The sequence below is a fragment of the Chelonoidis abingdonii genome, chromosome 2 (genome assembly GCF_003597395.2).
Source record: "Chelonoidis abingdonii isolate Lonesome George chromosome 2, CheloAbing_2.0, whole genome shotgun sequence".
Lineage (NCBI taxonomy): Eukaryota > Metazoa > Chordata > Testudines > Testudinidae > Chelonoidis > Chelonoidis abingdonii.
Genome location: NC_133770.1, coordinates 22,278,207 through 22,304,218, shown reverse-complemented (window position 1 = coordinate 22,304,218; position 26,012 = coordinate 22,278,207). Strand labels below are relative to the sequence as shown.

Here is a 26,012-nt window from a genome sequence, read left to right as displayed (position 1 = left end):
AGATGGGGAGGTAAACCGAGGACTGTTTCTATGAGCATAATAGAAGCAGATGTGTGCCAAGTAACACGATGATATTTCAGGCGAATCTTCTGAAATAATTCAGAAGTCAATGGGAATATTGAGCGTGTAGGTTCTAAAGCATTTGGCTAAGAAACAACTGCTTAGTTTTGAGGTTTCGTTAGGATAATCAGTGTTTATTTCCTGGTTAGTTACCTGTCTGAGAATGTAGGTGTTAACTGCCTGCAACTACATGTCTGGTGCCCCAAAACATTTGGAATGCTATTTTATATAGATATTATTGCTTTACTGTTAATTCACTGCACTTGAAAAAACGAAATATATTCTACTTGATGCTTTTGAATTAAATATACTTGCATTTATTTTTACTTTCCTGTTCTACTGAAGATTAAGCAGTGCTCTTTCTATATTCTGGTAAATTGCAATAGCTGGAAGTTTGAGACTAAATGTCTTTAAAAGGGATAAATTCCCTCAAAAGTTCTGAAGTCTTTCAGTAATCATGTTAAAGATGATTTCCTCCTGTGCAGAGAGGCGGGAAGCAGTCCAGAGAATTCTTCAATAAAGAACTAGTGAATTCAAACACATACATAGCTATTAGCATTTCAATGGAATGGCTTCACCTTTAGTTCTAAGGAAGGGGAAGAAATCTAATTCTGAAAGAAAAACCTTTAAACTTTAGTACAAAGTCTGGGTTTATCAAGGGAGGAGAGAGCGAGCCTGCAAGCTAGCGCTTATCAGTGAAGCAAAGCCATGTCCTCCAAGACAAAGTATGGACAAATTGCTGAAGTAGTTTGTTGCCTTTAGTCAAGAAGACCTTGTCAATGTAAGATGTGGGGTTTGTTTTGGAGGAGAAGGGGTTTTAAAATAGGGAACCTGCTATTGACTTCAAAATAGTATTTTTTTTTTCTATTTCCTTTTTTTCTTCATTTAAACATGAATAAAATAATTCTTAGTATTTCTAAAAGCCCTCCAGGTTATAAAATCTGACTTGAAACTGAATTTGTGATAATTAACAGGACAGTCTTCCCAGTGACAGTTCTAATTAATAGTATCTGTAATTAAAATCGTGCCCTTCCAGCAGGAAAATTGTTTGAATTTCTCGGAGTGACCTTTTTTGCCATTTCTCTTGGGGGCATGGTGGTTAAGTTGATATTGATTTTATAATGAGCTCTGGTTTGTTTAATAAGAATCTGTAATCCAGACACTAAATGAAATGTGCGCTTCATTTCTTCTTGCCAGATTTTTATATTAAAAAAAAAAAAAAAACTTGCTACAAATAAGATCTAAGGATCTGCTTTGTGAAACAAATATGAAAATGCTAACAATATGTTCAGTTTTTCAGTATTGAGATCAAATTAATATCCTTTGCCATTGACTAAATCCTGCTAACCTCATTTTCCTAAGTAGTCCCATTGGTTTCTGGTGGAACTACTGTCATGGTGGGGAACATGATTTGGCTCTAGATGCAGAGATTCCTAAAACCCTGATCTTTCTTTCAATGAAGTTAACGGGAGTTTTGCTGCTGACTTCAATGGCAGCAGGAGCAGCCGCCAGAACTGGAGCCAAATGAAATATTCAGACAGTTTTGGTGATTCTAGCGCTACTTTCAACCAGCAGTGATTTAGCAAGGTGTATTTGTAGCACCTAATCCTCCTTCCAATGAAATTGTGACAGAATCCCAGTGATTTAAATGGGAGCAAGATTGAGCCCCTGTCCTTTAAGAGTAAATATAATTTTTGCATTGAATCCCTCTAAGTCTAAGACATATCTAATATTTGAGGGATGGAAATTTTTCATTGCATCATCAAAACAAATATCAGGAAAAGCCTTAAGTTACCTTTTTGCCTGAACTTGACTGGCACTCCTAAAGGCAACTCTGCAGGCCATACTAATATTTGGGGAGGAAAAGAGCCCCAGAAAGTTGGTTTGAAAATTGGACACAAGATATAAACTATTCTTATGTTATCAATTTAAAAGTGTTGCCTAGTTATCCACTTAATTACTCATGTGTTAATAAATACATGACATAATTTAATGTTGGGCTGTGCAGACTCAGAAAACATGTCTGCTGAAGTTTAAGGCATTTACAGATTGATAATGTACTATTGTCTGCAGCTTAACTGGCATCAGATTTAATTTTTGTGCAATTAAGTGCAGAGAGAGAATCGATTGGTAAAAACAATGGTCAAGTCTTAAGTAGGAAGAACTCTAATGCAAATATGCGTCAAAATTTTAGTTGGGTCCTATTTTCATATAAACATGACTGTCCTACTTTTTCTATTCTTAACAAAAACATTATAGATTTAACCTAATTCATTCAAGATTTTTCCTCCCTTCTTATTCTTTATTTTACGTGTGGACATAGAAGGGTTCTTACAACACTTGGGATCTCCTTGTAGTCTGTATGCTATGATACCAGATGGGGAGAAAAGAGAGAAACTGTATTGTCAATGAAAAAACATATACACTGTTATCCTTCTAAGACGCTAGTAGGGGAGCTGGCATTCAATCCAGTCTGTTGATATTGTATCAGATCTGTGACGGTTACAATGCAAATCTTACTACACAAAGTCTGTGTGATAGCCATGCTGTGCACGTAGTCTGCAGCGTAGGGCGCTGAGGCAGAATGAATATTATGAAACGTAGCTTTGCTATGAAGAATCAGTTATTTTTCCTAGCAGGAATAATTCTTATGTATGTAGTGTGTGTGAACTACCTTTTAAATAAAAAGTTCGAAACCATTTAAAATTTAGGGGTAAAATTGATCTTCCAAGAACCTGTCCTTTAGTAGCACAAAACAAACTTGAAATGTCTGAGTTACGATTCTTGGTTTTTTTTTTTTTTTTTTTTTTGAGAAGGTTATGTAATGAAGACAGCTCACCTTTAACTAGCTGTTCTGCCAGTCCCTATTATAATACTTTGAACATTACTTTTTTTTTTGTTTTAACACTTGGAAGGATAATTGTGCTATTCAGATTTAATTTATTCATTTGCAAAGAAAATGTGCAGCCTGGTTTTGCAAGGCTGTGATCAAGCAGTTTTTCAGATTTAATTGTAGTAGTATATCTTGTCAAATGCTATATGTACATGAAACACAATTTATGCATAGACACAGACCATCTATTTTTGTGTACCTTTTCTACTTTTCATATTCTCGTCCAAATATATGCATAGCGACTGATCAAATTAGTGTAGGAGTTCAGAGATCATTAAAGAGAGGTCCTTATTTCCCCTTTTCTCTCTCTCTCTGTTTGCATTTGTTATTCCTGTTGCTTTGATCTTCTTTGGAAAGCAAATGTTGTATTGGGTAAGCTCACTCTTCCTTCCGTGACATTAGGGCAGAAGCTCCTTGGGAATCTTCAGCAAATACTCTTTTCGTTTTAGTTCACAACACTGAGCAGATTTTTCTTGTGCACTTTGAAGCCTTTGGGACGCAACCCAGAGAAAAACAGGCATTGGGGGCAGCCTGCAAACGGTGCTGCAAAGTGCACATCTTAGTTGTTACTGCTCCCATTAGTGAGCAATTTATTAATCTAATGACAGTGTATGCTGGTGACTGCTACTATGTAGGGAATGCTGGGTTGTGCAAAGAGATGTTAAGTCATTTGCTTGTTTTATGTTAATGAATTGGAGAACTTTGCTAGTGAACGTAACTTTTTTTTTTTTTTTTTTGCATCACTGTTAGTGGTCCATGCAACATCACTATGGTTGAGGCTAAACACGCAAGTTCAAATATATGATGCTGACCTCAGTAAGCTCTATTCTTATTATGACGATTCCATTTTTAGGGGTATTTAGTTTTTGTTTCACTGCAGCACAGAAGAACATATTTACTTCCTCATAGAGTGAAGTAAAGGAACTTGAGATATGTACTAGAAAGTGATACATTAAGACAATAAAATCATCCTTGTACTTCCTGAAGTCTGCATTCAAGATTCTAGTGATCTTGTTAGAGTTTTTCACATTAAAAACACTGAATACTATCAGTTCAAGTGGGCTGTGATGTCCTTTGATTTTGCAGAACTCAGATAGCTGGTCTTGACAGATAAATGAGAGAAAATGCTATTGAAATATTTTGTTGTAAAATTTAGTCTTAATAATGGCTTGGTCCTGCCCTTATCAAAGCCAATGGTAAAATTACCAGTGATTTGAAAGGTCTGATTCTACTCTCATTTATGCTTTGATATAGCTTTAAAAAAAATGCATGTCAGTTGCCTGTTAACAAATGATTTGCAAATAGATTCTGTCAAAAACAAATTGTTTTTGGACAGGGTCTGACTGAAGGACTCCACTGGAGTCATGTTTTCTATTTGACCATCTTGCCAGTCTTGTATCTTCAGATATATATGTATACTACGTCGTATATGATGTAGCTACATATTTCAGACTCTGTATCTGACCTACACACTAATATTTAATACATAACATATCTGTCTTATTATGGTGTTGACATACCAACACTCTAGAGCAGTGGAATCTAATAAGCTATGTTTAGTGAACAAAAAACAGGATAATTTTTTGTGACTAAGTAATGAAGTTGGAAATTTAAAAGTACCTTAAGTATTATAGCACTCATGATATGTAAAATCACTCACGCGTCATACCTAGATATAAAAGGTAGCATTAAGTATGAGGTGCATAAATATACTTATGGAAAGTATTTCAGTAAGGAGTAAATCGAGCAAGGGTACTGGAAGGATGAAAATTTAGCCCTGAGGCTCATTTCTTTTTTTGTTTCTAGGAATGTATAGAACTTTAACACTAGAACATAATTTTTCTGTGTTTCTTATAAAAGATAGAAACTCACATGGCAGTATAAAGTGACAGGACAGACCCTTATAGCCTATCAAATAAAAGTACGTTGAGAAATATATTTATTAGACCAAACTTGCTCAATTGGAGCTCTTATGGTGTGTTATGTAAAGTTGCAGTAGAAACAATTTTTGTATATTTTAATTAACTAGATTTGTCTTTTAAAATAAGCAAATAACCCTATATAAATTTGCTTTATATATGTTCATTGTAACATGAAATCTTGTTCCACAGTATGAGGCAGTTTTTATATGCAACCATGTATATTCAGTACAAAAATGGTGCATAATAACAGTGGAATTATGCAAGGTGGTTAAAGGTGATAATATCAGGGTAAATGCTTGAAATTTAAAAAATTATTTAAATTGGGTATGTAGAAGTAAATATTTCATTAAGGTCAGTTAGACAATATGTGGCTAAAGGAGTGTGAGGCAAAACAAGTGATGTACAAAGGTGGGTTTAGCTCTTAATCAGGTTTTATCTGATTAACTTTACAAGATGATCCACAACTGCTGTAGTGCAGTGGAATATATGACTTCCTTCAACTTCAACTGCCTGTTATAGTAGTAGGACCCAGCAAATAGTAATGTAGCTACATAATACTGTGAATTTAAAAAGCATTAGAAATTTGTCAGACACTTCTATTGTACTCCTAGTATTTAAGTGATCTGCAGGAGATGTTTAATAAAAAATGCCCAATGTAAGTGTTAGCTTCTGAAAGGCCAAATAAATGGATTTAGAGCGCATTTCAACAACTATTTTTTTTTTTAGTTTTTTGTCTAAATCTCTGAGAAGCAGTCCCCTCTCATTACTTCCTTTTGCTGCTTTGGCTAAACGTTCTAGCATGTACAGTCTTAGCTATATTGTAACCCCTATGGAACAGCTTTGGAGAGTAGAATCTGCATATTATTAACATGAGTTTCCACCCTTCCTGTAACATTCAGCTGTCTACCGAAGCTTTATTATTTTTAAATAGGAACATTGAAAAATAAACTTTTGAGAACTGCTTAAATGTTAGGAGAGGAATGACTCGCCCTGACTATAGGCAGGCTTCACCCTCCAAGACAAGTTCATGGTTGTTGCAGTGTGGGCACTGCAGTCCATCCTACTCCAACAAAAGTGTTCTAGCAAGTGGGTGATTTGCAGAGATGTTCTTTGAGGGCCTACAAAAAGAAGTTGACTAGTGTGGGTAGGTGGCAGCAGGGAGCAGGGGGAGGGTTTTTCTCCCATTACATTTATTATTTGAATTTGTTCTATATAACTCAATCATCTTTATTATTTTACTATCTATAGGTAGCGTAGTTGGGTATAGCTCCTCACAGAACAAATAAAAAGCTAGGTTGCTATAATTCATTTGTTCATTTATGGTATAAGAGAATGCTAAGAAAAACCAGTGGGAGTGGTAGTTTACATTAGTGATTTCCTTTTAATTATGAGGCAGTGTTTCTGGCTTTCCCAAACGTACCCTAAAGCCTAGCTTAGAAAACTCTGCTGGACAGTCAGTGCCTCTGGACTCCAAAGGTAACCATAACTATCTTTCCTGCCTTTTTCTTTGGATTTCTGGTCTTGAAATAAACTTCTCTTATTCAGATATACTCTTTTCCTAGATTTTACTCTTCTGGATGGCGAGAGTGGCAGCAGGAATAACAAGCAACTGGCACTAAAAACACTCAGATCCCTTTTCTTTACCAATACGACAAGAGCTCCCAACAATTATACTTCCCTGACAATGATGGGGCATCTCTCTGAGCTTGCAGCAGCAGTTACTCTGGCTTTTCTGCTTGATGTGACAGCTACTACCTGACTGACAAGGTCTTGACCCCTGCTCTGGCTCACCAAGCTTCTGCCTTCCAGAACTGCCCCAATTTCATCGTGCTGACACCACTGGCTAACTGCCAGTTTAGCTCGAGCTGTTTCAGGCTACTCTCAGGCACAGTGCAATAGATTGTCTCCCTGTAGTAAATCAATTATGGCACAATGCTTGTACCATGTAGAGAAGGCAGAGAGAACCACAATCTTGCCTAATGAATTGGGAAGTATTTGATCTGCAGTCCCATGGGGTGCATCTTTACCTTCCTTAAAAATAAATGCAGGGTGGGGGATCTGATTTCTTCTCCATTGACTTCATCAGAGTTATTTGTGATTTACAACAGTGTATGTTAGAAAGAACGGGACTGATTTTTCCTCTATACCTGTTTGCACGCTCGCTCTCTGTCTGTCTTAGGGTTTTCCACAGTGCCCATCACCATTGTACTATACTCTGACATGTCCATGGAATCTGTGTTCTTTTGGGCATCCAGCAGCTAACTCGGCCGTACGTGTTCAATTCATTTATTTTTCCCAGTTGATTTAGACTAGGTAAAGCTATTCATTTTTTTATTTTAATGTGGGAGAAGTCTTACCATGGATTCAGAATAACTATGTGCAGCTGAATCACAATCCCTGGAACAGAGTAGGGGCTGATTAGTTAAACATATGAGACTTCTGTAGACCATGTCTGTTGGGGGTTGGAGTAGAACTGCACACTCTGGGAGGAGACCAGGTGCAATATGTCTCCCTGATCTCCAGGAGCAGCACTCCCACTGCTACACTCTTCTTGTCAGTTCCATTCTATGAGTCAGCGTTGAGGACGAAGGGTTAGGGGCCCAGCTTTGTCTCCTCACTCCCTTTGAGGTACCATGGGACTGTGGATGAAGCAGAACCTGAACTTCTCTCAGTGAATTGACTGAAAAGTTATGTCTAGGCTAGGAAGATAGTTAAATGTGTTAGCTAATGTTTGAGAGACAACCTAACACGATTTTCAGCAGAGCTTTGCACATAGTCTAGAAAGACCAAGTCATATTTAAATGTGTTATCTGGTTGTGGTCAGCCCTAGTGAGGAACCTAAGGTGAACACAACCAGATAACGTTTCCTAGTCCAGATATGGCCCACCTCTGCTTGGACCTTATGTGATGTGAAGGATTCTTGGATCCTCCACTCACCACCTCTGCATATAATCACATACCACTCCTGTAAGAACTATGCAGACTCTGCAAAGCAAAATCAAAAAAAGGATTTTTTTTTTTTTTTTGCTCTTTAGTTTTTTAAATTATATATCAAGATAAACCTCAGGAAAAATGTTTGGGCAGGATGAGCTGCAGCTTGAGTTATCACTTCATGAGATATAACTGTTCAGCTCCTTCCAAATATGCCTGCAAAAGACGGTGAAAGTACCTGCTATCCAAGATAGCATTTTTCTTTGTGCATTTAAATATAGATGCAATAACCTCCTGGTAGTTTAAAAAACAAAAACAGAGGATCCTCTTTCAGACATTCTACAAAACAACAAGATATAATAAAGAACTGAAACAGATGTTGTTTCAAATTTTTACTTCACCACTAAATATTTTTGGCTGTAGTGACACTGATGTGTTCCATCATAACAGAAATAATCTTATGTCTTCGTGTTGCATTTCATATTCAGGTGGTTAGGGGATAGTACCTTTCAGCATACAGATCGAATTGTCATCGCTTCAGTTTGTATAAAATGACTACATGAAGACCGAGGAAGGGGAGACTTTGAAAGCAGATGTCTAGAATTGAAGTCTTTCAAAGAACAAATCATTTATTTTAGGAGAAGACCAATCATTTTTTGAGTTGGAGGAAATAAGCAAATGGGTAAATGAATTGGATTTTTCCTACAGTAGTCTTTGCTCTACGGCTCCTAGATTTTTTTTCTTTTTTTTCTTGCTGTTTGTATTCTGAATAGCAGTTTTGATCAAGGAAATATTTTGTGTTTTTAATATTTCAGGCAGATAATTCTATTCCTGTTCCATGCAAATGCTTTGTTTTTAGTCTAGCTAACCTAGTTACAGGCTGCTGTATAGCTTTTTTCATATGTTTACACTGTTCTTGCTTTACCTGGGCAGCATTGTTCTGCCAGTATATAGGTCTCATAAGTGGCTTACTTATTCCCTCCCAAGAGGGAACAGTTCATCATTATCACAATCCAGATCTTCCTTTATTCTCTAGTTTAAATGTTTAACTTGGTTGGGGTAAACCATTCTCCTCCCCATTCCGTGACTTAAGACCCAAGACTTTCTTGCTCCAGAGCTCTCCATTCCAACTGATTTCTGCCAGCAACAGTGGAAGAGGCTGAAGTGGACTAGTATGGTAGCACACAGGTGCTCCTACCCAGCCATAGTACCACGGGTCTGCACTCCCAAGTCTGGTTCCTAAGTGTATCGGGCAGAATATTTGCGTGGAGGAGGACAGAAATATTGATCTCTCCCAGTAGCCAGGAATTGATGGACTGTGGGGAAGATGATGGTGAGAAAAGGAAAAGTTCTTCTGCTGTTTGGTAGGTAGTATGGAGAAATCTCTTGACACCATCTCTTTTCCGACAGCTGGTGGTAGATTCCCTCCATGGTTCTCTGTGGAAGGAAAGTGTTTGGGTTGAATTAAGGGTTGTGATTCAGTGACGGGGGTTTCTTCTTAACCTCACTAGAAATCGCTTGGCTGTGAAATTAAAATATACTGTAGAATTGCCTAGCAGGCTGTTCTTAGTTTGACTTTGTCTTGATAGTCTGGATCAACCCAGGGGCATTCTAAGGATGTTGATCATATTCTTTTATTTGAGAGCCTTAGAAGTTAGTTAAATATAAATCAATGATTCAACCTCCTCTGGATACCGTGAACAATACTGGTTATTCCATCTCAGAAGGGATATTGCAGAATTGGAGAGGCTCAAAGAAGGAAGATAAAAATGATTAGGGGCATAGAAAACTCACATGAAAAGAGATTGTTTCCATTCTTATTTGTCTCCTTTCTGCAAAATAAACAATTTATCATTATGCTAACTGGTCCAGCCAAGCCCCACAGCATTCTTATCAATAGTGTTCAAGGCATGAAGACCTCCAGGAATTTGAGTCACTTCGCCATCTCAGCAGTGTGTGTCATGGTTTGTGGCTACTACATTGACCTAGAGGACTGTCTCTAAAATGCCACTGAAATTCCGCTGTAGCACAAATTCTATATCTGGTATGGAACTGGTTCAGAAGGCTCTATTGTTGTCTTGGTATATCAATCCCAGGTTGATATTGAGTGGAGTCTGAGACAAGATAATTATTTGTCACTTTCTCTGCGGATCATGAAGATCTCCAAGGAGCCTCTACTGTAAATCTCTCACCTGGTAAACTTATTCACACCTGGTGATGTGAGGGTAGATGATTATGTGGTGGATTAAACAAGTCTTTAATAGTAGATGTGACATATGCAATTTCATCATGAGCTTTGCTACACTTTCCTCTCTACAAACACAGGGTGAAGCACTACTGCAGAGAACCAGTCACCATTGTAGAGGAGAAGATTTAAGTGTGCCTGAAAAAATGTGTGGTGGAATTAAGTTGTACGTCGCTCTCTGCGTGAGACAAGCGAGCCCATTTTGGAGCGCAATACTCTGCTGTTGAATAACTGAGTGCCAAGGCTGAAGTGCATAATGTTTGGGTGTTGGCGCCCCATGTTGTTCTGGCCAGTTTTCCGAGCAGGTTATTTTGCACTTTGACCTTAGTCACCGTCTTTGTAAGATGGTCATGATATGTGAGAGTTCTGTCCAGTGTGATGCCTAGATAGACTGGGTGTGAATTGTGCTTTATTTGATGACCATTTAGAATTATGTTCAGCACTCTGCCTGCTTGTGCATGATGTAAGTGGAAATCGCTCAGTACAATCTTATTTACACTTGGTATCATGCACCACCGATTACAATAATTGTTCGTAGCCACCATATCTGCATTCAGAACGCTCTCAAGTATGTCAAAGGAGTGTGACTGAATGCTGAGGCATATGTCATCTGCAGAAACAACCTTGCAAGACCCAGTGTATGGCAGGTCATTCGAATAGAAGTTCAATAACATTGGAGACAACACTGATTCTTGTGGGAGGCCATTATTCTGGTACTTCCAAGTACTTATTTTATCACCAATTAACAATAAGTATACAAAATGAGTGTCTCTCTCAAGAGAAAGCAAAAATGTCTTTTTTCCCCGTTCTCATAACACAAGAATGTGGGGACTTTCAATGAAATTACAAGATAGAGAATTCTAAACTCATAGAGGAAATTTTTTTGACATAATGCATAATTATCCTGTGGCAATGAGTTCCATAGTCTGTCATCAAGACCAAGGATTTAGTAAGATTCAAAGATTAACTGGACAAATATCCTGGTTAAAATAGATTTGGAAGTGACATAAAACTTCACTTCAGGGTTTAAGACAATATCTAATTTAGGATGAGACTTTTCTGGAGAGCAGATTCTCCTGCATCTGCCTATTTCAAGGTTTCTTGCACTTTTTCCTGGAGCATCTAGTGTTAACTACTGTCGGAGACAAGATACTGGATTAGATTGATCCCAGTTCTGAATCGGTATGGCAATATCTATGTTCATAATTACATAGAGACTTGTTATCTTCTAAAAAAAAAATGCCAAGGAACTTCTGTTATGGCGTCCGATATTTCCTTTTTTCCTTGTGCCTGTTGCAATAAGATATTTATTGCATATGGCAGCAGGAAGGCAAGTCAGGGCTTCTGCAGTGATCTCTTCATCACTGGCAGTGCCATAGCAATTAAAAAAGACCAGTTAAAGGATTGGTCCAGTGGTTCTGTATTTTTGTTTCCCTCCAAATGTTAAGTTTTCAAGTTCTTGTAAGCGTTGCTGTTAAGGTTTTGATACAAAGTCCGTTCTAATTTTCAGTGTCTCCTGTACTGTTTAAGGGAAATCTGTAATATTACTTAGTGTCTTTATTAATCCTTTTTACTCTTAGCTTTTGTTGGCTATACAACCAAGGGAAGAATGCCTGTTCTGAGATCATTCATACTCTTCAACATACATACACACATTTGCTGTCATTCCAGAGAACTTCACAGACTCTTGTGGGTAAGAGTTTGGGATAGTCACACTACTTTACAAGAGGCAATGCCCTCTTGTTGACCTAACTCCCTCATGCTATCCCTCTCAAACCTCACCTTTGTACTTTATCTAATATGTATTTTGCACAAAATCTGAATTTTAAGTTTGTTCCTGCTGTTCGGAGTGGAAGTGGAGAGTGATTTTGTGTTTACTTTCCATGGACAGCAATTAAGAGACCATAATGATGAGTACCCTTATAAAAACCTAACTAGACAGAAGTCAATTATGTTGGTCATCCCAAATAAGAGCCTACTCTGTATAAACCACATATTTGACGGGGAAAAAAAGCTGTTGGGACTATATTTTGCCTCAGTTATTGTGAGTCCAGCTACCCAGGTTTCAGGCAGAGCCACAGAATCCTCTAAAATGGGCTACGATAGATTTTGAAACAGTTACATTTTCATGTCTCAGGAAACTATCATGTCAGGTCCTTCCAGAGCAGAAGTAAATGCTGAGGCTGATTGTGAAGCTGGAAATCTTTCCTTCTAATGGGATCAAACCCAATTTCTGCCCCTGAGGGGCCACAAGACAACTGACTATATAGTCTGAACATTTTTATCTGTTGAGAAACTGTAGCTGTTTCAGGACTAAATTTTGCACAGTTTGGGTACCCAACAGCTCTACATTTGGGGGAGAAGAAGAGGAAACTTTTTTTTCTGACTCCCCACCTCATTAAATAACAGCAGCTGCTGAAAGCTGATCGATGTGTCTTAGGAAAAAATTGTCTTAGTGGGGAGATGAAGTCAAAGGTGCATGATAAATGCATTTATCACATGATTCTGCTGGATGTTATCACATGAATAATGCCATTATTATTTATTTGCATTACAATAACCCCAACTGTATTGTAATGATCCCATTTTGCCAGGTGCTACGCAAACACATAATAATAGTCCCTGCCCCAAAGAGCATGCAGTGTAAATAGACAAGCGAGACAAAGGATGCGGGAAAAGGAAGTGAAGAGTTGATGAATCGAGTAGATTTTCAAGAGTGCTCAGACTTAGCAGCTGTCATTGGTCTCAGGGGGAGCTCAGCACTTTTGAGAATCTGGCCATTATGTCATATACAAAGCCTGTAGGAGAACCAGGAACCGAATCCAAATCTTCTCTATTGTGTGCTAATCCAGCGTTTTAACCACAAGTGCATCCTTCCACCCCAGTTTATACGTGTGGCTGGAAAAGTTTATTTGAGGTCCCTTTTGAGAAAGTTTTAGAACTTTCTTAATATTTCTTCTCTTTCTCTGAAGCATTTACATTTGGAATCTTGGTAGCCAAAGGCACTGGTTTCATAAGATGATTTTTCATACTTCTTGGCCTAATAACCCCTCAGTCACCTCCTTTTCTAGGAAAGGATACATCAGGGAGGCCACGGAGGAAGAAATCTGCTTGAGATTCCGCTCAGAATTGTCTCCCATGTTGTTCCATTAGGAGAAAGTGGCGGAACAGACTGACTGTTGCCCCCAAACCTCACTGATATGGAGGCCCATATCCTCTATAAGGAGACCTGTGCCTCTGGGTGTCAAGAGAAACCACACCACAGTATGTCCATGGCAGTACAGATTCATTGGAACCTATCGCTATTAGGCCCTCACCTGCTTGCATCTGCCCAGGAATTGTTATAAAGGGAAGATCTCTACCACAGAAAACCAACACAAGCTTTAGGCTGTTCAACATCTCCTCTGAGGGCCCAGTTGGGGAACTAAGGTTAGTGTATGGGAATATTGTATATTAAATTATGGGTAATTGTAGTGTTAGAATAATAGGAAAATGGAAATGCTCAAGTCCACTGAGCTTTTATAGATGTGTTCGTAACCTTGTAGTATATGGCTTTCTTATGGTGGGAGGATAGTTCATCACTCTGTTGTTCAAATGTTTGAAACTGAGGAGTGAAGGAAACAAACCAAAATCAAAAAATTCCTCTCCAGTTTAAGGAACATTAACTTTCCCTTCCTTTCCCCTCCTCTGCAGCTACTTCTGCTTTCTTGTGTGTGTGTGTGTGATGGTATGGGCTCATAATTGTATGAGTCATGACCAAGAATCACTTGGAGAGCTAAACTAATTGAAGTTTTTCATTTCACGGGGCATGATTAAAAAAATTGGGGTCTTATTAGAAAAACACAAACATGATTATCAAAACCTTGCATTATTTCTGGCTGGAAGATAATAGACTCTGGAATAGTATCCCAGGAGAAATGAGAACAGCTCCATCATCAAAGTCATTTTAAAAAACTAAATCTCAACAAAGTGCTTGAGATTATATAATGATCTTGGAGACCGTAGTGATGGGTGCAGTATCAGAACCTGGGTAGACAATTAAAATGTAGAGGACAATTCTGCATCCACAGCTAAATGAATAAATCTAAAATTTCTGTTCCCCCTTTTTTTTTTTTTTTTTTTTTTTTTTTCAGTTGGGCTCTATTACATAAAGGTAAGGATGGGGTTAAAAGAGCAACAGAATGCGTATTTATAAGGCTGCATCTAGTCCAAAGGTAGCATTTTGTTTCTATACATCTCATTTAAGCATTATTTCAATATTTATCAGATGATTCATTGTTGGAATGTACTCCGATTCCAATAGTTACCATTTCATAATTGCAAACAAAATTATATACATAATTATTCCCAACATATGAATTATTATTTCCGGACAAAAAAATTGTTAAAATTGAGATTATTTCAGTAATGTAAGAGTAAAACAATTACAGGGAGGCTGTAATTATCCCCCAAACAAGGATTACAAACCCAGGAACATCAGTTAAGGTGAAATTTAAAAGAAATCCAAACACATTAAGCTATGGAAATGCACAGTGAAGGCAGCCAAACAACTTTCATTCTGCTCTGTAGTGACACCATACAATTATAATTAGTGCATCATAGTGTTTGTAGTCCTGGTTTAGATAAATCTGATTTTTCTACATACAGTAAACTTTTTCAGTTTTTGTTTTCATTGTGGTGTCAGTACACGTGCAACAAAATAGTTAAATCCATGCTGTATGTGCAAAACTCGGTTCAGCTTTAATTGTAAAGGGTAGTTTCATAATTTTAAAAGAAAAATAAGAAAAAAGGCTTAAATAAGTGAGAACAAAAGCATACTGGAGGAGAATTTTCCTAAGTAATTTTAAAGGTCATGCTATATAAAATTTGCATATGTTCTTAGTATCCACAGTATGTTTTGTTAGCAGTTGTAGCACAGAATCTTTTTTAAAATTTAATATTTCACAATATTCACTTCACTCTACAAACATTAATTCTATTATAAATGAAAAGAAATATTAGGTCATTTTGTTTTTCTGGTTAAAGTGAGTTTGTTGCTTTACAGTATGTTCTATGATGCTTGTCTGGTTTAGGATTTAAGGGCATGCTATGTAAGTAAGTGTCCACCACTATTAATATATTTGAATTTTCCTTTGGTATCTTTGCATTTCTCCTAATTCTATTCCATAGATAATTATGAATCCATCTCTGGTGTTTGCAATTTTCAAATGTGTATGAAGAAGCAGAGAGGGGTTTGGTTTGGTTTTGGTTAACAAGAGATTAACAAAATTTGAGAATGACAGGCCTTTGTACTGGATTGTTGTTGACTTGTCTAGGTTATGTAACTTCAGATGCATAATGAAGAAATTTGACTTTTGTACTAGTATATAGTGTTGAGGGCAGGGTTTTGTTTTGTTTGTAAATAAACTGGAAAATTATGAATTCTTTTAGTTCTAGGTTCCTATTCAGTAGATTTGAGATAAATATGCTGGGAAGAATAACAACTAGGGTTGCCAGGTTTTCAATCGGAACACCTAGTCAAAAAGGGACCCTGGCGGCTCTGGTTAGCACAGCTGACTGGGCTGTTAAAAGTCCAGCTGTCCACAGCAGGGCAGGCAGTCTCCGTGCGGCTCCTGGGAAGTGGCTGGTATGCCCCCCGGCTCCTAGGTAGAGGGGCAGCCAGGGAGACTCTGAGTGCTGCCCAGCTTCCAGAGGCACCACCTAACTCCAGCTCCACGCTCCCATGGGCCAGGAACTTGTGGCAAATGGGAGCTGTGGGAGCAGCACCTGTGGGCAGGGTCAGCATGCAGGGCACTCCTAGCTGCCCCTCTGCTTAGGAGCTAGAGAGATACATGCTGGCCACTTCCTGGGAGTTGCCTGATGTCAGCACTCCCTGGAGCACACACCCCGAATCCCCTCCCATGTCTCAACCTTTTGTCCCAGCTCTGCACCCCAACCTCCTGCCCCCACCCAGTGAAAATGAGTGCGTATGGGGTGGGGGAGAGGGAGGGGAGATGGAGTGAGCGAGGGTTGGGGCCTCATGGAAGGGCAGGGGGCGGGGCCAGGGTGTTAAGTTTTCTACGATTAGAACATTGGCAACCCTAATTAACAGTTCAGAATAACAAAACATCAGATTTTGTGGGACTACTTGCATTTACTCTAGACTGAGCTATTCCATTTATAACCGGTTATATCAACTTTTGAGAAAGATGGGTCACCGCTACAAAGTGAGTCTCTTGATCAAGTTTCAGTATTTTAGTCTACGTAACTATCTATATGGAGTTTAGGATCTTTTACCATAAGTCCATGTAACCTGGAGTTTGGATTGCAAGGCATCTTCTGATTCCTATGGCAGCCTACTGTTTTTCACTAGGTGAGAATGATTCAGGAGTCAAAATCTGTTACTAGGCTAGGACCACAAAGCCCCTCAAGAGACACAGACGGAACACAGTCAGACTGTGTGGACACATTTTAATAAACTGTGATTATCTGCATATAAGACACCTTGAATAGATGGTGACAACACTCAACAGCTCATCATTAAAAGAAATGAGCATAACAAGAGATGTGTATCAGGCATCTCTTAACTGCCATCTTCATCTCCTGATATTAGCACCTTACTGTGCTGATCACATTCCATTTTCTGACTAATTATGGCAAGGAGTCATCTGGTTTTATTTTGTTATTTAGTTAGTTCTGTGCTCTAACTTTTGCCTGTACTACATACTGTCATGTACTGCACATTTATGCATAAGCAGAATCAGCATACATAAAAGGGTCTTTCTGGACTTTGCCATGTTTGTCAGAGGATTTGTGGGGTGGAGCAGGGAGGCTGTGTACTTGGTTATGTCAGTATGCTATCTCTGGTTAACAGTACACTTTTTAGAGCAAATACTCGGCATGCTCTGAGAATTTCTTCCTAGACTCCTTTGTGGTGTAGCCCAAGGTTCAGATTTAGGGAAAGCTTAATTATTCATTATATATGAGGAAACAAGTTGATATTTAGCACTGAACCCCTAGCTCAGGCTATTTTGAGTGTCATCCTCTGCTATGAACTTAACCCATGTACATTCCATTGTAAGGTATCTTTCAAGATAGACCTTTTAGTAACCCATGTTACTAAATACACAAACCTGGTGTATTGTTGGCCTGTCTTGTTGGTAGATATAAATTCATCTGAATTCTAGTTTCCTCTCCTACACTTTTCTGGTACTTGACGGCTGTCATCCACTGTAAAAGCATGTGGCAGCAAATGCGCAATACTGTCATGGAAAAGGGACATCCTGAAGAAGAGATGGCACTTGCCGTATTATGTTGGCTGCATTTCTAAAGCAGCCCTGGCTTGACACCTCATTGAAAGAGTGAGATTCATTTCTGAGTGGGCATGATGCCTCCTGGCGTTTGGTGGGAATGCAGGGAGTTGAGGCTATGCATGAAAATCAGTTGTGATAGTTAGGAGTCCTAGCCGAATGTACAAACCATGTGTCCATTCTGTCTTTTTGATTAAAGAGAGGCTTTCAGTAATGCAGCTGCTATCTGGCTGCTTGAAGAGGGTTTCAATCAAAATTCAAAAAAGTGCTGTAGTAAGATTTCATTACTGTGGCTTCTCACTGCGTAAGTTCCCTGTATAATGGTCTACAAAGTTCTGCGCTAAGATTGACTTCCTGCTCCTGAGTTGAGAAGGCAAACTGTTGTGCTTGTAATGAGGAACGCTGGGTGAATTAAGGCTCTTTTAGAATTGGCTAAATTGTATGTACCCACTAAATCTGCAGTGTGTTAATCCCAATTAAAGATTTGATTTATCTACTTTAACACCACTTTTTTTAATAATGTTTTTATTTTTATTTTTTTAATGTTTCTTTTCACCCCTCCATCTCCCTGTGGGATGATAAAAAATTAGGACCACTTCAAAATCTCATTGGAAGAGTTCCAAGATTTCTCTGAAATTATTGTTTATGATGTGTTTAGGGTTATCAATTTTCTTTCTTAAATGAAAAAGCTCCCTACAGATGATTATAACACTGTACTTTAAACTCATTTAACTGGACATTATTTTCAGAATATTTATCTTGGTTATTGCAGTTCTTGTCATACTATGATATTAGTTTTCCGTTATACTACATGGCACATCCACATAAATTTGATAATAAATGTTGGGAAATAAGAAAACAGAGGCACTGCCTCCATGTGATAGCAATTCCTATGTAATGGGAAATAATGTCATAAACTTCAAATTACATTTTAAATAAATGTTTGTGTCCGACCCATCCATTAGATCATAGCCCAAAAGGGTCAGGAGGATCATTCCTTCATATATCACTGTATGCAGCATGATTGCTTTTTTAGGTGTAAATGATGCTTTTAAATGAAGAATGACAAGCAGTATACAAAGAGTACATTACAGTCACAGTAGGATAGTGATAGTGGCCAAGCCTATGTTAAATACAAAAGTATGATGCATAAATTGAATTCTCTCTTTGCAAATGATTATTAAATGGATCCGTGCTGATACCAATGTTCACTGAGTTCGTAGTTCAGTTTGGAACCCTCACGTCTGGGTTCAGTGTTGGGTTCTGAACCTCATCTGATGGGCATGATGTTTGTTGCTTCCAGAATTTAAAAATGTAAACACTCGAGAGTGCGGAGAAATGTGTAGATGGCTGATGGTCCTCTTAACTATGGTATTAAATGTTCAGGGCTTGACTAGGGGCTTAAACGAAGTGATGTCAAGACCCAGTGATGGAATTTCAGTGATTATTAACAACTCAGTCAGGTTGAATAAATATTTGTAATGCCCACCATGGAGGTCCCTTTTTGTTTTTTATTTTTATATATATATGGCTATGGTATATCCCAGACCACTTCCTTAAGCCTTCCTAACATTGTGACTAAACTGATGCACTGGCCTTGTCTGGGAGAGGAGTGAGGACAAACAGTGCCTCCCCTCCATGCCCTTTGCAAGGACTGGCCAATATCACAGTTCTTGTGATCAGTTCCTGCTGCTACTACCAGAGGTACAAAGAATCCCACACAGGGGCAGGGAGAAGACAGCACAGCCATTCTCAAGAATGCAGGAAGCACAATCCCTCCTAGAGCTGCCACTGGAGCAGGAGGTTACATGTTCAAAAACAGGAACACTGGGTAACTTAAACATGGTTCTTCCTTATCCTGTAGCCCCTCTATGGCCCATTTTCACCACTGAAGTGTCATAAAGGCATCACATGTGCTCACCCAGATACCCCTAGTGCTGTGGCTTCCATGTATGGCATAGAGTCTTCATAGCTGGCTGTGCTACTCCCTTGGACGACTAAGTATGGGAGGCATGACAGGGGATCCACTGTGGTCTGACTATCCTTGGCAGCTACAATTCTCTGTAAGGGCTATGAGCAGCAGAGCACAAACTATAGCAGCCCCGAGACTGCTTAAACTTATTCCAGGACTAGGCAGGTTCCTGGATGATTCCACATTATGGGGAGAGCCTAATATGGTAGAGGGCCACTTACCTCTTAGTCATGAAAAATTACTTTTATTTTTTACTTTTAACCACTTCACCAGCATTTTGTCCAATAATCCATCCCTACCAGGAATAAGTCTAATATTTAGACAGCCGAACAGCTGTTACTTTGTAATAAAAAAGCTATCACACAAACATTTTTTGAATTTCTCCCAAATTTGGAGTGTGGTTTTTGTTTGTTTTTGTTTTTTAAAGGAAGATTTAAAATTATTTTGCCCCAAGGTAACTCGAAGGTTAGCAAAAGTCATTCTTAACTAGTGATATTTTTAAAGTCTGATAGCTTGTGTGACCCTTCAGAGAGAGAAACACTCGCTTTATCCTTTTACAAAGCAGAGAACTTAGACTTCCTTGTGATGTAAATGCTTAGTCCCAATAGCTTTGATCTCTTACCTTACATCACAACACACTAATAAATATAAAAGCTATTTCAAATTAATTTTTAGACTTTAAATTTTTATTCTCATATTTTTGTCATGTTATGGTCCCTACCAGGTAACTAAGGCCAGGTCTCCACTACAAAGTTTTGTCAGCAAAGCTGTGTCACTCAATGATGTGGAAAAAACACACATCCTCAGCTGACATAGCTATGCTGGCAAAACCCCCAGTATAGATGCAGCTATACTGACAGAAGACTACTTCTGTCAATATAGCTAATATCATTCAGGAAGGTGGTGGAGATATGCTGTCTGAAAAACCTTCTTCTGTCAACATATGCTGCGTCTGTACTAGTGAGCTCTGCCAGTATAGCTCTATTGGTAGAACCTATGTAGTGTAGACTAGGCTAAGGCACCTAGATTTACAAACAAGGAGATATGGAAAACTGTCAGCATAAAAGACAAAAAAAAAAGCCGCATTCTATTTAAAAATAAGTCCCCTTTTTTTCTGTAAAAAGGGGCATGAATAGAAAAAACCACACCACTGTTATATTTTGGGGTTTTATGGACATTCAGTTGGGATGATCTGCATAATTGTTGCATCTGCCACAAGTGAGTAATGTGTATCTTTTATATTATACTATTTTTGTCTCTCATGCCCCTTAATTTATATATAAATGTGTGCCACTCCTTCCTTCCTTCCTTCCTTCCCCAGCCCCGCAAAAAAAAAATACTACCTTGCACTGTGGAAAGATCTTTAATACTGAGTAAAATGGCGGCTTAGGATTAAGGGCAGATGTATACCATTTGGATGGTCTTTGGCCTATAGATCTTTAGGAGTAGCAAGAGCTATCTTGATATATGATTATATTCCAATTTTTATTGGAAACGGAGGATACTAGATTTGAATGCCAGAGCCATTGTCACAGCTGTGCTGAAGGAAAGATACCAGTTGTATGTTTTTTAAAAAAAATTCTGTGCATTAAATGGATGCATTTCTGTCACAAGAAGAAAACCTTTTATATCCTATGATATATGAATTTTTAAAAGTGATCCTACTGATGACTCTTGAGTTGCAATTATATTTTTATTGAATAAGAAAACAGAGGCCATCACATTTTAACAGTATGGATTCTTCAAAATCTATTTTGATGACCAGAGGCAAGTAACTAAGCTCTTAGTACATGTCTCTGTAAAATAAGTAATTGGAAACAAACGTGCAACCACACCACATGTACAATATGTCCAAGCACCATGAACCTAGCCAGGCTTACTGTGCAGCATAGGCTTCCAAAAATCCTTCATGGGCAATAGACATATGTAAAAATGCTAATTTTACTATTTACTTTGAAATTGTACTGCACCTGGGTGAATTTAAATGCACTGTAACAGAGATAATATAACCAAGGGTCTATTTAGCCAATTTAGATTCAGAATTTCAAAATACAGTACCTTGTTTCTCTGGAAACATATGTACTAGCAGCATTTTCCTTTATTATATAAACACAATATATTTTAGACATGAGTTTCATGTATGCCGCAACTGAAATGCCATATTTAAGGTAGATTTTTGTTGGTTTTGGTGTTTTTATCTGGGTTGGATTGGGATGTCTGGTAGGTTCAGTTTTCTTTCTTTGTCAAAGCTGCCTATAGCACACGCGACAGATTTTTTTTTTTTTTTTATTCTGTGTTAATGTCATTCTTCATTTTCTGTGCCCCACATCTAGGAATAAGGGGTGTGTGTGCTCTATTTTAATTAAGAGAAATGGCACATCTATCAACTAGAATTTATATTAGAGAGCATATCAATTCAGTTGCTATTGCTTGCTGAGCTTGCAAATTCAGGGCTGAATTCTGCTCTCAATTACACCTGAGCAACCCCATTAACTTCAGTGGGCTGTGCAGTGCAGAATTAGGTTCATAGAATGAAGCGTGGTATAAAACAACTTATCCATCTGCTAATAGAATTTGAACCCCAAAATATTATTTATGAGGCAGTCTTAAAAGAGTGACATGCATGCACTCATAGTTAAACTTTTTTTGCATGAGACTGGGATAGTCAACATCTAGTTTATTTCATATAGTGGGTCTAGTAAACATATATATGAGAAGTATCAGAATACCAAACTATTAGCCCTTAAGGGAAGAAGAACACTTCCACTCTAGAGATGTACTGTAAACAGTGTTGTCTTTAGCAGAATTTTATTCCATAGTGGCTGCTATTAACTCCAGATTGTTCCCTTCTTTCTCTCTGTCTTCTAGGAGCTGTGCCGTCAGCACATGGCTGTAAAATCATCTGATCGACCAGAGCCTCTTCACACTTCTCGTGTAAACAGTGTCTCGTCACAGTTCAGTGATGGGCCCATTGCCAGCCCCTCTGCTCGAAGCAGCACATCATCCTGGTGTGAAGAACCAGTTCAGTCTAACATGGACATCTCCACCGGTCACATGATCCTGGTAAGCAGAGTTTCCTTTATGGCGTGTGAAATCAAAATTGAAACCAGTAGTTCATCAACTTAAAGTAGACTGTGAAAAATATTTAACTTCTAAAGGGATACTGTCAATTTTTTACAACACTTTTTTTTTTTTTTTTTTTTTTTGGGAAAAAAAAAATCCTTCACCTGTTAGCTTAATCTAACCTTTAAATAGTTAAAACTAAAACTGTTTTTAAAAAAACCATCACTTTTCACTGTGCTGTTTGTTTTCTGTTTAGCATACATTCTCTGAGCCTGGATATTTAAAATAGATTTTTTTTTTTTTTATTTTTTTTTTAACAAGATAATTTGCTTTTCCTCCTTTTGTCCTATTGGTTTACTTTCACCATTTTACTTGGCTTGGACAATTAAATAAGACTGTTTGATTTCTGGTCAGTTTTTCTTTCTGGCATATAGTATAATGGTGCTGCAAAAGCTGCAGTAGAATATTAACAATGTGTAAATAATTGTTTTAATTGAAATTTGGTGTGTGTGTGTGGTGGGGGGGGGGGGGCGGGGTTGGATCTGAATTTTTGGCCTAACCTGATATTTCTCCTTTAAAGTAATTGGATCTTTCTCATGTTTGAAACTGCACAAATATGTTTTGTTTGTGAAGACTAGGCTAGAAAACACTGTGGGAAATGGCCACTTTATTCACATGGGGGTGTGTATACGGCTAGTGAAATGCTTTTCACTACCCAGGGGAGATAGCATGACTTAGAGGTTAGGACCCTGGACTGGGACTCGAGACACCTGAGTTATATTTCTGCCTTTGTTGGTGACCTTGGGCAAGTCATTTCACATGCCTGTGTTTCAGTTTTCCCATCTGTAAAACGGGGGTAGTAATACTGATCTCCTTTGTAAAGTGCCATGAGATCTACTGATCAAAGGAGCTAGGTGGTGGTGGTGGTGGTGGTATTATTTATTATACTTTCTACATTTACCCTCTTCTGTTAAGATTATCCAGATGGACCTAATCACAATCAATAAATTGCTGCCCCGCACTAGCTATGTATTTATATAGCTCTGAGAAAGCTAACCAATGGGATTTCTGGGAAGGAATCTGTGCTCTGTCCATCTCATGCTGTCTCATCATGCTTCCCTCTTCCCTGCACCCTTTCCCTTTTTATCGTTTTGTTGATAAAGCTGCTCACCTACTTAAATATTTTCCAAGTTTTGTGGGAAAGCCATATGGCCTAATAGAAAATGGAATGGAAGCCAGAGTGCCAGTTTGACCTTAGCCAAGTCACTGACCTCCGTCAGCCTCAGTCATCGCAGCTATAAAGCTGAGTAAAAGCAGGATCTGCTTGAAAACCAGATGCTGTGTCTGAGCAGAGCTTTCCTGGGTAAATACATTTCCAAACAGGAGAGTTAGATTTTTAACCTGATATATAACAGATGCACAAGTGCTCCTGGGAATGAGAGATGGATATGTTACCCAAAAGGTCAATGACCTTGGCTCTTACAGTGCCACTTTCGCCTACTCAGAACGACAACCTTTCACTTGTTCTTGTGTTTCTGTAGTTATTGGGACATTGTAGTTACCAACACATACCCCACCCCCAAACCCTACCTTTCAAATAACCCCTAAAGTAAGGAAGGGCACAAGAGTAAGTAGTGATATAATGCTTGTATCCCAAGCATCTGTGAGTAAAACAAAAAGTACAAAATTGCCTAAGTAGATGGCAATGTATGTGCTTAAGATTTGAAGACAGTTAATGAGACTAGTTTAAATGGAGCAAAATAGTTTACAAAGATACTACTAAAATAAACCTAAAAATCACACAAAGCCAAATGAACAGGAAAGAAACTTGCATAAGGGAACCAAGTAGTGTTAATTCTGGATCTGGGAATATTCCCAAAAGTTCAACTAAGTGTGTGTGGAAATAAACCATCTGTTTGCAACCTATGAATGGGTTTTAAAACCCAAACAGATTGATTAGGAGTACTGTGGTGGCAGTGGTGGTTCAGTGTCCATAATTCAGTCAATTCTATTTAACCCTGAGTGAACTCATGCATATGTTAGCTATCTAACAACATATGTTAAATCTTAGATGTTGAGGGTTCAAAGAAGGGCAACTGAAATGCTACAATGCCTTGAGAGTATGACCTATAAGGAGAAAGTGGAAAAAAAATTAAACCTGTTTAGCCTAAAATGAACAAACAAAAACTAGCAATTCAAAGAAGTCTGCATCTCTGCTTCTAAATATGGGAAAGGGGAACCGTACAGAAAAGGGAAAAGAATTACTCTTAATAGACATCAAGGATACAATTAGCAAAAAAGGGGGTTAGAATTTGAAAGGATGTATTTAGCTTGGATATCGAGACACATTTCATAGGAGAGTTAAGCAAACAGTGGAATTGTTTACTTAAAGATGTAGTTATAGTATAAGTGCTAGATTTCTTTAAGGCAAAGTTAGGTAAGGTTTTTATGGAAGGATCTCCTTTGAAGCAGCTGATTGAACTTAACTGACATGCATGGCACTGGAATTTATGTTGGCAGCCTGGCAGGAACCTGAGAGCTGACCTGATTTACGTTTTGGTCAAAAGTAAATGCAAGCAACCATAATACCCTATTTGCCTGAATTTTTGGCATGTCTCTTGAGAAAGCTGCTTGTTTGAGTTCAGCAGCAGGAAAAACATGCAAGTGATCAGCTTTTTCATACATCCTGTAGTTAGTAGATGTCGTTGGTCACTCTAATCAGATGATATATATGAGGCTTTCCAACTCTATCCTCTCCTGCTGCTATCATCTCGTGAAATAAAAAGTTACTTTATAGCTATTTTATGCAGAGGTGCTTTAGTACAAAAAAAGGGAAAAGTTAATAAGGGCCTAATAAGGATGGGGAGCATTGTCAGCACTGCAGAGCAAACAGACTTATGAAACAGTAAAGTAAAGTGGTATTCAGTTTTACAATGCTCAGCAATGAAATAGCCGGCTGAGTTAGGACTCTAGAATCTGTATTGTTCGTGGTGGCTTGGATCTTCCCAGAGGAAACAACATTGAGGTGATCAGATAGCAGTAAGAGCTCATAGTTGGAAACATCTTGATTTGACTTGTAAATAGAGCAGATCTGTTATGGAAACCATTGAGGAGGAATTCACTTAGCTTACCCAGGTATCCTGTTCAGACTTAGAATCATAGATCATTGGGGTTGGAAGGGACCTCAGAAGATCTAGTCCAACCACCTGCTCAAAGCAGGGCCAATCCCCAAATTGCTCCCTCAAGGACTGAACTCACACCCCTGGGTTTAGCAGGCTAATGCTCAAACCACTGAGCTATCCCTCCCTCCTCCTCAATTTAATTGATAACCACCCTTTTTTATTGCCCTTGTACATAGACAGAAATATCAGAACCTAAACTCAGCTTGCTGCTATTTGGCAAATGGTGGAATACCACTTTGCTCTTCCACGATATATTGCCTCTGCAATGCTGATAGTAGTACACGGGTCAGCAGCCTTTCAGAAGTGGTGTGCCGAGTCTTCATTTATTCACTCTAATTTAAGGTTTCGCGTGCCGGTAATACATTTTAATGTTTTTTAGAAGGTCTCTCTCTGCAAGTCTATATATTATATAACTAAACTAGTGTTGTATTGTAAAATAAACAAGGTTTTCAAAA

The 26,012-nt window shown here is 38.3% G+C and overlaps 1 protein-coding gene across 3 annotated transcripts in view; it reads left to right on the top strand.

The window, feature by feature from the left end:
- PTPRN2 (protein tyrosine phosphatase receptor type N2) overlaps positions 1-26,012 on the top strand; it is a 1,143,575-nt gene that overhangs the window by 1,015,655 nt on the left and 101,908 nt on the right. For all 3 annotated transcript variants that reach the window (XM_075062204.1, XM_075062202.1, XM_075062203.1), the window contains one exon: positions 22,181-22,375. In XM_075062204.1, the coding sequence (XP_074918305.1) occupies positions 22,181-22,375 (195 nt within the window). The remainder of the gene's footprint in view (positions 1-22,180; positions 22,376-26,012) is intronic.